This window comes from Platalea leucorodia, assembly GCF_965183815.1.
Source record: "Platalea leucorodia genome assembly, chromosome: 1".
In the NCBI taxonomy this organism is placed as follows: Eukaryota; Metazoa; Chordata; class Aves; order Pelecaniformes; family Threskiornithidae; genus Platalea; species Platalea leucorodia.
This window is the reverse complement of record NC_138823.1, coordinates 48,204,716-48,221,770: the sequence shown is the minus strand read 5'-3', so window position 1 is coordinate 48,221,770 and position 17,055 is coordinate 48,204,716. Positions and strand designations below refer to the sequence as shown.

The window sequence follows — 17,055 nt, the reverse complement described above, 5'->3', positions numbered from 1 at the left end:
GAGGTAGAAATAAGGCATAAAAGTTATGTCCAACAAACTGAGTTTATTTACCACAGTTAGAGCTGCCTCCACAGGAATGTGAATGGAAGTAAAAATAATCTGATTTGTATTGACTTAATTGCTACTTAAGTCTAAGCAGCCATAAAGAGATGCTTTAGTTTGTCTTGTAACTGTTCACATACCTGCACCTCTGCTAAAGAGCTTGTGGTTAAGGCACCAGGAAAAAAACAGATATCTAAATTTTGCTATTATTCTAATAAATTAAGAGTTTAACAAATCCCTAACTCCTGCAACTCACTCTTATCTCAAGAGTAAAAAAATACTCCTTTACCCAAATAAAAAGCATTGTATTTCACTGTGTATAAAATTGAGACCCAGAAATGAAAATACATCAGAAGTTTCAAGTCACTGATCTTCAGCATCAGTGCAAATACAGAAGTAACACACTATAATGATCAATGCAGAAGTCATTTTCAGAAGATCACAGAGCTGAATACTTCTGATTAACACAAAAGTGTCTGGAAAAAGATGCTTGGCTTCTGACTAACGACACATTTAACGTATTTTTCAGAGTAAGTATCAAATACCAGGCATATTTTCCATGCAGAAAGATAATACTTACCTGCCCTGCTTTACTAAACCTATGGCCAGCCAATATCATGTGAAATGCAAACTTTCTAACCATGGGACTTTTCATGTTTATAAAGCAATGGGCTGCCTGCTCCAACAGAAGTGCACTGCGAAGATCTGAATCCTATTTAAAAGTAAAAAGGAGAATTAGCCTCAAAGTTGAATACAAACATAAAGATAACAGTGGCCTTGTTTTAATGCTAACAGGGACAGTAAGCTGTAACAGTGCTGTGAAGATTCTTTTTTATGCAAACATATACATATGTGTGCATATAAAAGAAAATAAGCCTAAAAGTATTTTTCACTTTGTTATATGTATAGTGTTCAATACCAAACACACCGGTAATTTTTTCCAGTGGAGAGATTTATGTATCAACCTGTTTCAGTATGAGCAACAAAAATATTTTCTGCTTTTTCAGTTACTCAGGCTACCGTTTCTAACCCTTACCATCACCTCTGATGCACTCCGCTACCTTTTCCCCTCCCTCCCCCTGCAGATATTAAGGCTAGAAACAAAAAGTAATAGCTTTAACAGGATGAAGGTAAAATAGAGGGAGCAATGGAACTTAGTGAATTTGTATCAAAAGAACCAGGATGATTACTTAATAATGTACAATTTATTACTACCCCCTTCTCTTTTCATGCCAAGACACAGCTATATTACTTTAACCAATCAGAACAGAATCTACTTGATTTTACCACAATTGAACTCCATGCTATCAGTGATGTCCAAGTATATGTTTGGACTACAAATATACTCTGAGGCACCTATATAGTATCCTATGAAGATTTTCCTTGCAACTGCCAAAAGGCACCACAAGCATACTACATATAATTTTAAGTCATAAAATGATTGTGCAGAGCCAACAGTATTTGAATTCCTTGCTTAAATAACTTATACTCCTCACAAATTTTGGCAGCAAGCTTAAGTTGAAAGGGCAAGAATGAAGCTACAAAGCACTTGAGAGAGAAACTTACAGAACGAAGCAATTTATTCCATGCTTAATCTGTCCCAGGAAAAAAGTCTCAGAAGCATCACATTTGGTGCAGCTGGCCACAAAGCCAGAACTAACTGCCACTTAGACTTTCCTTCAACCTACACAGAAGATGCTATACTATTACTGGTATTGTATTTGTTTCACTCCTTTTCAAGCAAGAGACCTTCTGGGCTGTTAGAAGCTAATTCCATGCTTAATTTCCACCAATTAACATTACAGAAGTGTTCAGACTAGCTTTCACTTACACACTAAGATTCTAATGATTCATAACAGCTGACCTGCAGTAATGCCTTAGTTACTTAAACTACAGAGAACTTCTGATTATATGTGGGATCGTATCCATTATGGCTCTGGCAAGCAAACTGAAAGTATGCCATACAAGAGCTAAGCAGATGTCAAAGAAAATTAGTTATAAAGCCAAAGATAACAAATGCACATTTAGCACATTTAAAGAAGTCAAGCAAGTCACTTGACTAGAAAGAAAAAGAATAGCAGTACTAGTTTCTTCACTTGTAGAGTAAACAGTTTTCTTCAGTTCATGCTTTATACCAGCTCATTTGCTACCTTTGGCTAGAAAATACCATAGGACAAGAATTAGAATGTAACCTAGAAGTGCTTGGGTAAGTAAACAAATGGGGGGAGAGCAAGACTGAAAAAAGCTACAAAGTGTTTTACCTCACTGGTTAAACGAATCAGAAGAGCAGCTGCCTCTGAATATTTGCTTTGACTTTTTAAGATTTCAGCACTAAGCAGCACACAGCGTTCAGCCAGAACCATGTTCCTAAAGCAAAAGCATAAATGTATTAATAAATATTTATCAAAATAAACCATGGAAAACTTTCCACCTCAAATCTGACAAATTTTCTCCATATCACATCAGACTGATGCTCTGTTGTTTATCCTTCTTAAAGTAAAATATACGAAAGTTCACCTCTTCAAAATAACCACATACAGATTGACACGTTAAGTGTCCTACCCCACTATAACAGCAGGTTTTTGAAAGTCACAGCTAGAGAGCATTTTTGAGGACAGTATTATATTTATGAAAATACCAACTAAAATGATCCAACCAACTAAATGATCGGATAAAGAAGTCCAACAGCCAGAAACAAGTTGTGCTGGGTTGACCTTGGTGGGTACCAGGTGCATACCTAGCAGCTCTATCACACTCCCTCCTCAGCAAGACAGGGGGAGAAAGTTAGATTAAAAAGCTCATGTGCTGAGATAAGGACAGGGAGATCACTCGCTAATTAGTTACAGGCAAAACAGACTTGGTTTGGGGAAGATTAATTTGTCACCAATTAATAACAGAATAGGATAGTAATAAATAAAAACCAAAACTAAAACACCTTCCCCCAACTCCTCCTTTTTCCCAGGCTCAACTTCACTCCCAACTCTTTTACCTCCTCCTCCCCCCAAGCAGGGCAGGGGGACAGGGAAAAGGAGTTGCAGTCAGTTCATAACATTTCATCTCTGCCACTCCTTCCTCCTCACGTTCTTCCCCTGCTCCAGCGTGGGGTCCCTCCCACAGACACAGTTCTTCAAGAATTGCTCCAGCATGGGTCCTTTCCACAGGGTATAATCCTTCAGGAACAGACTGTGCCAGTGTGGGGTCCCTATGGGTCACAGCTCCTGCCAGGAACCTGCTCTGGCGTAGGCTCTCTGCAGGCTGCAGCTTCAGTCAGCGCACATCCACCTGCTCTGGCATTAGGTCCTCCACAGGCTGCAGCGTGGATCCCTGCTCCGCTGTGGTCCTGCATGGGCTGCAGGGTGACAACCTGCTACACCATGGTCTTCTCCACAGGCTGCGGGGAAGCACCTCCTCCCCTTCCTTCCTCACTGACCTTGGTGTCTGCAGGGCTGTTTCTCATTTTCTCACTCCTCTCACAGCTGCTGTGCAGCTATTTTTACCCTTTACATATGTTATCACAGAGGCACCACCAGCACTGCTAACAGGCTCAGCTTTGGTCAGCAGCAGGTTCATTTTGGAGCAGGGTCAAAACTGGCTCTGACCAACACGGGGTAGCTCCTGCTGTCTTCTCACAGAAGCCATCCCTGCAGCCACCCCACTACCAAAATCTTACCAAGTAAATCCAATACACAAGTTTAATAAGAACTCTGTTAAGAACGACATAGATCCCCTTCCATGTTATCCTAGACAAACTAACATATCTTACTCTTTAAAAAGTTACCATCATTCCGTGATCTTTTAGTCATCTGGCACTATCACTGTGCAGGGTAAGAAAAAAGTTAAGCCACCAGGTCTTTCAGCTTTCATTGGTTCAGTACGAAAGTAAACAACATACTTGCAGATATCTCGATAGGTTTGAATTGCTGTTTCCATATAATGAGCAGGATACGGTCTAGGAGCTCCAGGCTGAAGAAAAGCTGATACTGCTGCCATTTCCTACAAGAGAAATTGGGTACTCTCACTGTAGTTTTTTCAACAAACTGTAAACCTCAAAACACTGAGAAACACATTTCAACAGCTACTAGTTCAAGATCTTCATCTAATCAGTTACTGGCATATAAAAACGTACCAAACACACTGTAACTGATAAAAGGTTTAATACAATAGCCTACTTATGGGTCTGCTTCTAATTAACCAGACAGCAGCAAGAGAGTTATACACACTCACAGAAGTGTTTTCAGTTGATGGTACCCCCAACACTATGCAGAAGCATTGATTCAGTATTGCTTTACAAGCCCAAGAGATAATTTCCTATTGCAGGAACAATCTTTCTGACAAAGTAGTACTACCATCTATTTTAAGAAGAGGACTGTTTTCTGAGTTTTGCTTAAATGAAGTTACATTCTCAGCTTCCAAGGAAACTCTAGTAAACATGCACTCTGAAATTTTACTTCTTTCCTTATGGGGGGGAAGATAGGATAGCAAAGTTTTTCTGCAGTAAGTAAAGACTAAGACTTGTAGGTTGCAAACATTCATAACTAAGACCTCTACAAACCATTCATTAAGAAATTAAGATAACTTTTCAGATTATTCAAATGCAGAGCAACCGTCTACTACACAAATACACATTTATGTAAAGGTTTTACATCAAGATGGGACAGTGTACAAGAATGCTTCCATAGCTCTCCAAAGTAAAGTTTCAAATTTATCAAGTTAACCAGACTAAAGTCTACAAAACATAGCTTCTAAAAATTCTAAAAAACAAGCCTCTTCTTTTTCCCCAGTGTTCCCATTTATCTTTTTGAAAATTATTTTAGTCACATATACCTTCAATCTCAAGAGAAATTAATGAATGAGTATGTGTTTACAGTGAAGTTCAGCAGTGACATACTCAAACTACATCCCTCAAGTCTTAAAAAAAATGGTACAATACCATATTTATACTGACATAGTCTTGACTTCCTGGCAAATAAGTATTTTGCCAAAGTCTAAAAGAGATACTATAAAATTATTTCACACCTGTTTGAGTTCTCAGACTACAAGTTTAAAGATACATTTTGCTGGAGGTTGCATTCTAGGTATTCTCCTTTCTATATTTCACATTTTAAGAATTAACTCATCAATTTTTATTCACACCTTTATTCCCTTCATAAAACAGCAGCCAATAGATTTGAGAACACTTTAGGATTTGCTAAAGATATGCAGCAAATTTGGCAAGAACCTTATGAATTTGGAGGTGGAGGGAAGAGATTGTGTTTTGTTACCTTCAGACAAATATTAGAGATTATTAGGAAAAGTTCACAGAATGTTTATGTTATGTGAAGTACCAACCAGTGCTCCAGCTGCATAAAGCATTGCCTGATCATTTAAGAAGTCTTTCTTTGCTGTATGGTAACAGCTATATGCAAGTTCATAGTGTTGCACCAAAAAGCACAAGTCTGCCATTTTCCGGATTTGAAGCTCTGGTGCTTCTGGTGGATACCTATAAATACAAATATTTAAATTCAAAGTCATAATTTTAACAAATAGAGCAAGACATGCTCTATAAAGTTGTCCCCTCTCATCTTAATTTCTATTCACAAAGTAGGAATAAAAACTGCATTGCTTCAGCCTCAACTAAAAAACAGCTAAGAAAAGCAAAGCTGCTTCCTTTCTGCCACGTGTAACTTGGTTTCACACCCTACTTTCTGATTAACAAGATTCACTGTTCCACTAACATTCAAAACAAGCATTCCTCTTAGCCAAGAAATACTGAAAAAAAGTATGCAACTATCACTGAAACTGCTCAGTAAGATTAACTGTTAGAGCTAAACAGAGCTGTATGAGAAGGAAAAAAATACTTTGACTGTTCACCTAGCTGTAGCTGGTATTTCTCCCCATTTCTCTTGAAAGAAAGAAAATCCACTAGAAAACTATGCCATATGCCAAAACACTGAGCGAGTTCCTGTCCCCTGCAAGCATGTGTCTAACTTTTGGTTAGTCAAATATATATATATGAATCACTTCAGTGAAGACCAAATACATTTTCAAACACTTTTAGGCAAACTTTGTAGGAAGCAAACCATGCTTATGAGTTCAATACAGAAAGCTGAAATTAACATTTGTATTATGAATCCAAAGAGATACAACATACAAATTTAAAGCTGTAAGTGTCAGGAACATTAACTTTCGCTAGGTAATGTCCAAGAACTGTTTAGACCTCTGTGATTAAGATAAGACAGTTGAAGAGAGTGCTTTTCATGATTATACATCCTCACTCATAGAGGGAAATTACAAAGCATACAGAATGAATATTCTGGTAAAATTTATCTGGTTTTAGTGTAAAATACAGGTGCAAAAAGTATAAAATTCCCCTTAATTTAGTTCTCAAACACACTTGCAAAAGCAATATACTTAATACTCAACTGCAGTAAATTACATAGTTACATAAACAAAAACACCTATACGTGGGGTTTGGCTTAAACAAGAAAGGGAAAAGCTTGTACTAATTTAAAAAAATCCCTTATGGCACACCATAGCTTCTTACTACTATTATTACTTCTTATTACTATTATTACTACTATTATTACTTCTTATTACTATTATTACTACTATTATTACTTCTTATTACTATTATTACTACTATTATTACTTCTTATTACTATTACACTTACTCTTAAAAATGTTTGTTCTCTGTAACTTAGAAAGGGTCACTGTAAATATAGCAGGAAGATGGCTCTGTAAACAGTTTCTTTTATCCCCTTTTTCTTTAAGTTCTGCTACTCCTTTATTGTACATGTTTAGGCATAGTACTTTTCATGATTTCTCCAATTGAAGTCTCTTACAATATTGCTGATATAGTTCACTTTGCAGAACACCGTCAAATAAACACAGGCTTTCCCTCCCAAAGAGTAGCACATTTTCAGTTTAGCTCTAAAGGTAAGGACTGAAATTACTTACAGCAAACCAGAAGTATTCTTCAGTTCATTTATACTTTTCTCTGGAACCTTGCTGCCGCTAAACCATTTTTTAGTAGCAGAAAACAGTGATCGACTCAAGCCTTTCCTGGATATTAACTGCAAAAAGACAAATTTAGAGCACTACATTGCAAGAGATATACTAATGTAAGTTAAACTAATATAAAAAAACCAAGCTTCATTAAGGCTTCCTAAATTCTGTTTTTTCCATAAAACAGAAATAAATAAAACCAATAAAATAACCAAGAACACACTCCTTTAGAATGAATCACACTGAGATAGAAGTTGCAATTTATATATTTATTCTATTTCAGACAGACGAGGTTCACTATTGCTGCTGTAACCTGCAGACATCTCAATCCTAAGAACTGAAACATTTGATGTATCTGTCTGAAAACTAACAGAATATCTAATTTCTATTAGTCCAACCTAAAATCTAGACTAAGTACATATTCAAGAGAACCTACATATTCTCCCCATCGCCATCCACATAAAGCATTACCACACTGTGAAAATCGATTTCAAGTGTCAAGGGTACTAGTCATACCTTCAAGCAAGGTTACACAACTTTATTCTTTTAGGTAATTTCCACTAACAAGGAAACTTCCACAGGGAATTATCATTCCCAAGATCTAAGGCAAACTACATCTCTTTTTAAAGATAATTTTAAAAATTGTAACATCATGCTTTTCTTACCATGTCTAGGGATGTATTACTACATTCCTAATGGTAAGGCTGTTTGCTACACTTTATGCATGCACTTCTTTTTACGTTTCTTGATATAACTTTCCAAGTGTAAGCATGCGTCAGCATCTACAAACTCCTAAAAGTCAATTCAAGGAGAGAGTGTTCCTTGCAGCATATGACATTTATTATCAAAACCCCTCATACTTAAAGCTATAACCTGAATGGACAATTCAATCAAAATACAGAGTTCAGATAACAGACTGATATTTGGGTCCAAGTCTAATGCTAAGTACAGTAATTTGATTGTACTAATGTAAATCAATCCTTCTCTCCAGCTGTTTAAGACTATATAAAACTGAAACACTTATAAAAGAAAGGACCTTACTGTGATGGAAGTAACTTTAATGCATGTCCTTGACTTAACCTGGGCATGATATTAACTATCACACTTCCAAAAGAAAAAAATCTTAGCTTAGAGAAAAATACTCAGTTGCAAAAACTGCTGAGATCAAAACAGAACTGCATGATTTAGGGTGACCATGCAATTCTCCCCATCAAGAAGTAGCAACTGAAACATGCAGCTTATTTGCAGACAATTATTGATGAAAATACATTTCTTAACTTTAGTTGTGCATTCTAACGTTGAAACACAAAAAGTATATTTCGTTCCCCATGCCAGAATCATCCAGAAGCATAAAATATTAAGATTTCAAGAGCAAGGACAGATATCCCTGATAATAGTTCAGACAGGCTTTCACCAAGAAGCCACCTTACACTGAAGCTCTGTTGATAGAAATTGGGTTTTGTTTTTTTAAAGAGACAAATTGAGCAAAAATTATATCTTCAGCTATTTCTCTTAAATTTACTTACAGTTTTCAATAAGATCATTGAATCATTAGATGCAGAAAGAAGTAATAATTTCAAAACAGATTTCTGGATAACTGGATTTATACTCCAACTGTTTTTTCTTATTACAGCACGAAGTGTTTTTAAAAGTAAACTGACCTGATCATTAAGTTGCCGAATTGTCTTCTCTATATGTGGCAAAAGTCCCCTAAATGTGAATTCCTGTATGAACTGTCTAATTCGATCATGATCTGTGAGTGTTAAACAAGCACCATGAGGTGTTCCAGAATTTGATTTCTTTGAGTCTTGCAATGATGCAGTAGCCTTCATGTAATCAGTGCTATCCAAACTGCCACTGGGATGATCCAGTTGAAGGGGGTGAGTCTTAAAGTTATTTGACAGGCCATCTATTGAAAGATTGAAACAAAACCCCTGTAAGTATAAAGTTACTTAAACATTTTGGGTTTTAAATGTCATTTTTATTAACCTACTTTAAAGTTTTCCTTACTCAGAACTCTTAAGCAAAGCTATTCTGCACTATTATTATTCTGCACCACAAATCAATGCTGAGCAGACAGCAGCAGAGCACTACTCAAGTATTACACCACTCCTGAAATTCCTCAGAAGGTTCAGGGAATCTCAGGAACCACAACATGGGATATGCACGTATTTGATTCTCAACTACAGTGCAAAAAATCCCCAACGTCCTCTGAAGTCTTCTTACTTCAGAGAGAGGGGCTGCTGACCACTATTCCATCTAGCTGTCTGAACTAGACCGAGATACCATTTCACTCTAAGACTTAAACAGTTCTCTTATTTATTATTTCCTTTCTAAGACAATCATCTTGCTTTATCTGGCCCTAGCTAGCACAGAGCAAAGCTGAGCTATGAAAGCAAATCCTTAACGGATTTTACTCATGAAATGTAAAGCTGGGTACATAAAATTCATACAGCAGCTTGCAGGCTACATCCGGGCTGTAAGGCCCTAGGAAGCTAGGCTTCTTTACTTCTTTAGGTAACTGCAGGCTTTCCTACACATGCTAGGTATCCCCATGTCCTTCAAGTCAGGTATGAAGGATCTGGGCTGAAGCAGACCAGACAGTATGGGGTACCTTCACTTCTTCCCTATTTGATGATGCTTCTCATCTGAATCCTACACAACTGCCTTAAAAAAAAAGGCCACGCATTAATTTGCACTCAATTTTATTTACTGTCGTCTGCCATCCACGAGCTCAATTGCAAGGCAAGTTCTTTCAGCCAGCTTACAAAGTAAGTCACTACTCTGTCATTCCCAGATTTAAAACAAAAAACAAGGACAAAACCCACACACACCCCTCAGCTTCCAAGCTACATCAGAGCACGCTAACCAGAACTTTTATTATGATGAAAATTAACCATTTAATCCTATGTTACTTTTTATTCATTGTCAGAGTTTGCAGACAATATCCTTAATCTTACAAAAGATGAGCCCAATACATCAATAGTCATCTCGTTAAAGACACATCTACCAATAACCACCAATCCAGTAGAGCAGCACCACAGCGTTTTTCTTTGCGGACACCGGGTTACATTATCTTGGAGCATTTAGAAAATTATTACTTTGAATTCCCTAACAAATCACTGAAGTGATTACTGTCCAAGACATGAGACAGCTGTATAAATGCTATCACATCAATGTTTTGATAGAAATTATACAAATACCTTTAATTTCACTGTCTAAGCCATCTGATATCAAGTGATCAGTATTCTTGTTTGAAATGACAGTATAAGGACAATCTTCATAGCAATCCTGCCAGAAAGAAAAAAAAAAAAGAAGTCAGAATTTTAAGAACACTAGAGCACACACACACAAATGTCAGTCAACAGTAGTTGTTAACTTTAACAACAGTTAACTGAACTATTAAGAAAGCATGTTTGTTCATATATATTTCTTAAGTAGTTTGTGAGGCTTTAAGAACTCTCCTGTTGTAAAGACGAATGTTATATTCACCAAATGAAGCAAGTATCTTCTGGCTTGCTCAAACAGCTTCACTGTTAACTAAAGCAAGCAACTCCAACTCTTACACAGCAATGCCTACAGCAGCGAAAATACGCTCCCTAAAGCAATTTCTGAACAAGCTCATATCAAAAAAAATCGTCCATGTTGGACAGTTGATATAGGACAGAAAAAAGAAAAAGATTAATTAGTTTATGGTAGAACATTACTTACCGGTCCTCTTAGCTTAAAGAGCATGAGATGTTTCGACTTTCCAGTGCCAGCTAGATTTGGTAAAGAACTATGATTCCACAAACCAACCTTTTAATCAGATGCAGTTAAAACTGCAGGTCAGTCAAAAGCAAACTCAAGAAGGAATATTTTTGGTCCCGAAGCCAAAAATACAGACATTTATGGCAAACTGAACTCAAGAGTCTGAGCTAACACACACTATCATTTGCCATCTTAGCAGCAGACAGACCAGACTGGACTGCAAGAAAAACCACACATACCCCCACAAAACAACACACCCACACTGTTCAGTGAAGTAGAGAAGACCTGGGAAAAAAGCAAACTTTAAGAGCGAAGAAAATTAATCAAAATGAAGGTAGAAAGTTACTATGAACAGGACACTTTTGAGGTTACTTGCTCTTGTCAGTGCATAAAGCATAAGTCTATTATTTCAGTGCTCCTGTCAGTCTGTTTCAGACAGTCTAGTGTTTCAGTGCTCCTTACTGTCAATTTAAGTAGCACAGAGGACAGTTCTTCGAGAAGACTCATTTTATGCCCTCACAAAAAGTCATAGCTATGCTAGAAGTATCTTGACTGCCTAACAGCCCATTCTGCATAAACATATACATAATACTAACGCAAAATTTAACACAACTAAAATGGGCTTTCATATGTATCTTATAAATTGATTTTAAAATACAATACTACCTGGTTCTGGATAGTGTTTTTCTGAAGGTACTGACTCCAAGGATCTGGTATCTGTTCATCTGTTCCTCTATTAGACACTCGAGAATTTATTTTCAGCAAATAGCAACCCTGAGTTCCATACCTCTGCTTCATCTCTTCATAAATGGAGTCAGCTCTGAAAAAAAATCAAAACAACACTTACCCTGTCTTGATATCAAACCAATTCTATTCTAAGTGTGTACTGCAACAAGCTATTTTAGACTATTATCCATAGGGATTAAAAGGAAAATTCTCCTATTTTTAAAGCAGTCCTTTATGCAAGAATGAGAATTAGTTCAGCAAGCTAGCAAAGAAAGCATCTACTTCAAGAAGCTAGGACTGATTCTCTTCATTTTATATGAACACAAGAAATAGATCTAAAAATTATACTTAAGGAAATCTGCCTTGATAATAGCCAGCATACTAGTTAATGGATCCTGTTGTATGTCTAATCTCAACAGAATTTATAAACACAAACATTTCAGTCAAAGAGTTCATCTGTAAGTTCACTGAAGGCAGAAGACCCACCTCTGTTCTTCTCCTGTGCTTACATCATGCAGTAACACATAGTATTTAAGAGTGTTTGGTATAAACCACTTGGGATATAAGTATTCGCTACTATGCTGAATTCGATGTTGTTCTTGAGACAGCTTCAGAAATTGCTCCACAGGCTCTGGTTCACTAGAAGAAACTACAAGCATACCTGAATTTGTGTTAAGGACATTTACCAAAAGAATCCAGGAACAACCACTGGTCATATAATAAAATAGGAAGCATATAAAACAAAACAGATGAGTACAATGTTTAAGCCTGTAAAACACACTACCACAAAAGTATGTGCAATTACAATTTGGCCTAAGTCTTGATAAAAAACACTATTTAAACAGTCAGTTAACTAACATCTGTAATGTGAGATGAAACAGGAGTTTGCTCCAACTCTGACACTGAATCCAAGTTTAAGTCGATACATAATAGCTAATAGTTAATTTAAGACTTCAGAGACAGACCAACTGTTCATACATGAAACATATAACTGAAATTCACCCCCAGTGTACTTTAGTTTTCAACTCCCAAGGAGAGTTGGGACTTTAAGGTATCACCTGAGCAACAATAACAGCCAGTATTCATAAACACAGAACATCATCTGAGTAAAAAGCAGAAGTGTTCAGATTTTTACCTCAATGCAACTACACACTCATTAATAAGGAACATCCTGCTCTGTTACATCTATTCACGGAACAGCCAGAAAGCAAGTTGTACATTATATGTTAAAATTCAGAAGTCAAAGGCCAGAATCAGTATTTTGCCAAGTTAATTCTGCACAAAGGGTTCTCTCCAATGGCTACTAACATACCTGTTCCACTATACTGAAATGATAAAGGACAGTAAAGAGTTAGGAACAGAGTACGTGTTATGAAACCTGTAGCATTATAATGACTGTAAAGCTAAACACCAGCTACATCATGAAACAGTGCATATTTTTATTTTCCCTGTAGACAAGCAAATTGGGCCTAAGCTTTTGTAAGAAAAAAGGTGAAAGCATTTAGGCATCTTTCCAGACTTTTTGTCCAAAATAGCTCAAAGTTCACCAATTTTCCAAAACACCCTCCCCCCTCCATCTGCCAGAAAAAGCTATAAAAAGCAGCAGGTGCATCCCAAACACACAAGCCTCTATCATACATAAGGGACAGTGAACAGATACCTAAAGAGCTACAGGCGAAAGCGTTTTAGGAGAAGAAAGTTTAGTTTACAGGTATTAGCTTACAGTTCAATTTGACACAAAAAAGTGTGGGTTAAAAAAAAAACCACCAACAACAAAAAAACACTAACAACAAAGAAAACCCTAACCCCCTTAAGAAATTAGTCTGTACGGTTAGACATATTGAAAAAGAGATATAGTTCAATTCATAATGGCAAAAAGAGTTATTGCAAAATTTCAAAGTCTCCTATATTACATTTCTGCAGCCAGCTCTAACAGCCTTCGCTAAACAGGTCTGTAACACTCAAAGGATACATGCAACATAGTGGTTTAAGAATTCATGATCTGATGCAGGCATGGACTGAAGAAAGCACTCTCTGTAAGACTCAAACCAAGGAGTAGTAGCTGGAATACACAATAAGATAGGACAAATTAGAATATTCAGCAAAACTTCTGTTTACTCATTTATGAAAAGGAAATATGAAAGACTACACCTAAAAGTGAAGCTTGCAAACTCTGACAAAGTTTGCATGGCAGGGGAAAGAAGGGGGAACAGTTTAAGGAGAAAGCATCTAAAATACACACAAGTGGGAGAAACAATAACACTTTGAATCAAATCCTGTGAAACTGAGTAGTATCTTAAGCACCAACTGCCTCAATATTGTAGGCTTACATGTATTCAGTCCTTGCTAAAGTAACTACTCCTTACCACCCCTTTAAACAGACACACAGACACACACACACTTGGGAAAGAAAAAAACAAATAAAAATTCTTCTAACAGTCATTAAATTTGCCTCGGCTAGGGATGTAAGAATTGACCAAGAAGCCAAATTAATTTTTGAATATGTAGAGGAACTAAGGAGTACCAAAACGCTATCCTGCCAGTTTGTCTAAAGCTTTTTGCAAGTGTTGCGACTTCGCTTGAGAGTAGTCCCCTTCCTCTGCCCTGCTAAAATAAACAGTTCAGCTGTCAGCTGGCAAAGCAAGAGATCAAAAAAGTTAAAAGCTCAGATCCGAATTGTGCCATCAATGCCTTATAATGTTAACCTGCCATGTTCAAATGCCCTTCCACAATAGGGATTTCAGTTTTCTGAGTAACAAATCAAGGGAAACCAAGTATGTCCAGGACATCCAAAGAACATGTGAACTCAATTTTGTCTGTTTCTTTCCGCTCCAAATATCAGCCGAGCAATGAAGTATTATTTCTTCTTTCAAGCCTGTTTTATGCCATCTCAATTCTGCAACTCCTTCCCCTGAGTGGAAAAAAAGACCCCAGAGCAAAATCAGTCCACTTCCAATAACCTGATTTCACATTGAAGTTAGCTGGAATCCAGTGTAAACTCACCTGCAAACTAGAAAACAATAACTAGTACAGAAAAATCCATTAATAAGAAATCCTGAAGGTATTTTCTTTATACGGCCCCAAGAAAACACATCCCTTGATTTAACTCACATAAGAATTTCTAATGCTTTGTAAACCTCCCTCACCTTCCCCCACCAAAAAAATCACAACCTTGATTTCTCAGCTGACTTTAGGAAATTGAGTTTCATTTTTATGTTGGAATTATCTTCTAGTGCATTAAGTTAATGCACTTTGTTTAATCCTACATTGTCAGGCCATCTTACATCAGCTTGATCCACACAGAAGTCAGATATAGTCACACTTCATAACTAAACTCAGTCTAGCAGTCAGCACATCTCACATAAAAAAGATCAATAGGAGGCAAACTTCTGGCTTTTCATTATAGCCTTTCTAGCAACTGCTCTCTGAGCACTCATCCAGGTTATAGAAAGCTCTTGGCTTTACCAAGTCCTACATGTAAATATGCCAACTATTTAAATTAAGGAAAACACAGCCTGTTTTTAATAACAAGCCATGAGAAAGTGACTCATGCATATTTTTCACAAGTATAACAAAGCCTTTAGTAACTCAGGTTCAAATCAAACAATGCTAAACTACTTAAAGCAGAAATTTCAACCATATTTTAGTTTCAAGCTCTGTTTTCAGTTTTCCATTTCTGTTTTACAGCTGAACCATGGCAAAAAAAAAGTTTTTTAAAATCTGACACAGCTACAAACAGGGAAGCACTACTTCATTTTGTGGGGTGGTCTCCCCCCCACCCCCCTTCAGCCTATTAAGAACCTTGGAAGTGGCTACAAAGGCAACTAGATTCCCTCTACACAACCACAACATACATTAACAGTATTTACTCAAGAGCATTTACAGGGCTATAATCATTTATGGTAGATACTTAAAATAATAAACATGCACAATATTCAAAATAAAAACAATATTTGAAAAAATTTTCACAGGTGTAACATTTCATAACACATTACAGCAGTGCATAGCAACACTGTCATTTAGGTACACAGACCTGTATGTTTTGCATTTTTCCAGTAATATGTTTCCAGTATACTAAACAAGCAGAACTGAAGCTTAGGCAAACTTGTTAATGTGTTCAGAAACTGTTAAGAAAAAAACTGGTAAGTAACATTCGTACATAACAGCTTAAGAATGAGAAGTCTACTTCATGAGGTTTTGTACTTTTTAGCTACCTGACTGACCGAGATGAATTTCACAGATACCGGTACTCCAGCACATTAAGAAAGGAAGGCATTTAGCAGCATCTGAACAGACATTATTGAAATGATAGCTATTACTAACCAAAGGCATAAACTTTGTTAATATCTAAAACTTGAAACACATCAAAATCTGGCTCTTATAGACCACAACACAGAGCTTCACTATAAGTTGAGACATCAATAACCAATGCATTTTGGTAGCAGTAAGTCTTATAAACTAGGTAAAAATGCATTAGAAAGATTTTTATTTTTTTTTTTTTAAGAGTCATACTCCAGAAAGAATGTCAATACAGCAGAGGCACATGTGCTCTAAGTACAGTCAGCACTTCAGTTCCAATTGGAAAAGCACTACTATTCCCTGAGAAGGAAGTACTATAGAGAAGCAGAAAGTATTTACATTTTAAATACAGAACAATGACAGTATACAGTTCCATAGAATCAAACAAGACAGTGCTTTTACAGCATCAGGTCATTTCCCACCACCACTCTGCACTTATTGACTGCATGGAAAGACCAAATGATTTAGATTAACAGGAGTAGAAATGTGACTAAAAGAAAGATTAAACAACCATCACCAACAATTTTTCATTTAGGGGGAAAAAATGGAGGAACACACATCTACGCCAAGAAAAGTGCTAAACAGTTGTAGCAGATGGTAAGGAAAGGTGGATGGGGCACATGGAAAAGGAATAAAGGGCAATTTGGTAAATTGGCACCAACCACAAAAAATACCTGAATAAAACGTGGATGTGTTCAGTTCCATCAGTGTCTCTTTCCAATTACTGTACCAAGGAACACTAGCTTTAACTGAGCGATCTGATAGAAAAAACATGGTATTATTATACTAAAAAGGGTCAGGTGCAAACACACTATTGGCTTTTACACTCTGGTAGCATGAAGTAGAAAAACCTATGCCATGCAGGTCCATCAGGGACTGAAGACATTTGATTCCAGCTAACCTTAATCATGAACATTTCAGGCTCCTCAACATTTGACAGCGTGCTTTAACAGAATTCAATCTTAATTTCTGGTTCAGCCCAAATTCTGGGCTTGAATAAAAATGGAAATCTATGAAGTAGTAAAGAATTAAGTTATATTTAGATATTATTTCTATTTTTCTAGCTGGAAGATACTATAAATTTAACACTAATTTCTGAGATTTCTCAGCCTGTAGTACTACAGTTAAAGTAACTGAAGATGCTAGCTGCTGAAAGTGGTTGCCTCAACATTCTCCCTTACCTCCATCATATTCCTGCATTGCTGCATGCCAGCATTACCATCATGCAGTCCTGACCAAACAGCCAGGGAAGTG

General features: G+C 36.8%; 1 protein-coding gene across 5 annotated transcripts in view; it reads right to left on the bottom strand.

The window, feature by feature from the left end:
• TRAPPC8 (trafficking protein particle complex subunit 8) overlaps positions 1 to 17,055 on the bottom strand; it is a 58,394-nt gene that overhangs the window by 31,983 nt on the left and 9,356 nt on the right. For 3 of the 5 annotated variants that reach the window (XM_082325711.1, XM_082325715.1, XM_082325712.1), the window contains exons 3-13: positions 16,476 to 16,559; positions 13,475 to 13,564; positions 11,989 to 12,163; positions 11,443 to 11,596; positions 10,230 to 10,317; positions 8,688 to 8,935; positions 6,979 to 7,094; positions 5,371 to 5,521; positions 3,935 to 4,035; positions 2,304 to 2,409; positions 623 to 754 (exon numbers count right to left, since the gene is read on the bottom strand). In XM_082325711.1, coding sequence (XP_082181837.1) covers positions 623 to 754; positions 2,304 to 2,409; positions 3,935 to 4,035; positions 5,371 to 5,521; positions 6,979 to 7,094; positions 8,688 to 8,935; positions 10,230 to 10,317; positions 11,443 to 11,596; positions 11,989 to 12,163; positions 13,475 to 13,564; positions 16,476 to 16,559 — 1,445 coding nt within the window. The remainder of the gene's footprint in view (positions 1 to 622; positions 755 to 2,303; positions 2,410 to 3,934; positions 4,036 to 5,370; positions 5,522 to 6,978; positions 7,095 to 8,687; positions 8,936 to 10,229; positions 10,318 to 11,442; positions 11,597 to 11,988; positions 12,164 to 13,474; positions 13,565 to 16,475; positions 16,560 to 17,055) is intronic. The other 2 variants (XM_082325713.1, XM_082325714.1) reach the window with 1 other exon arrangement.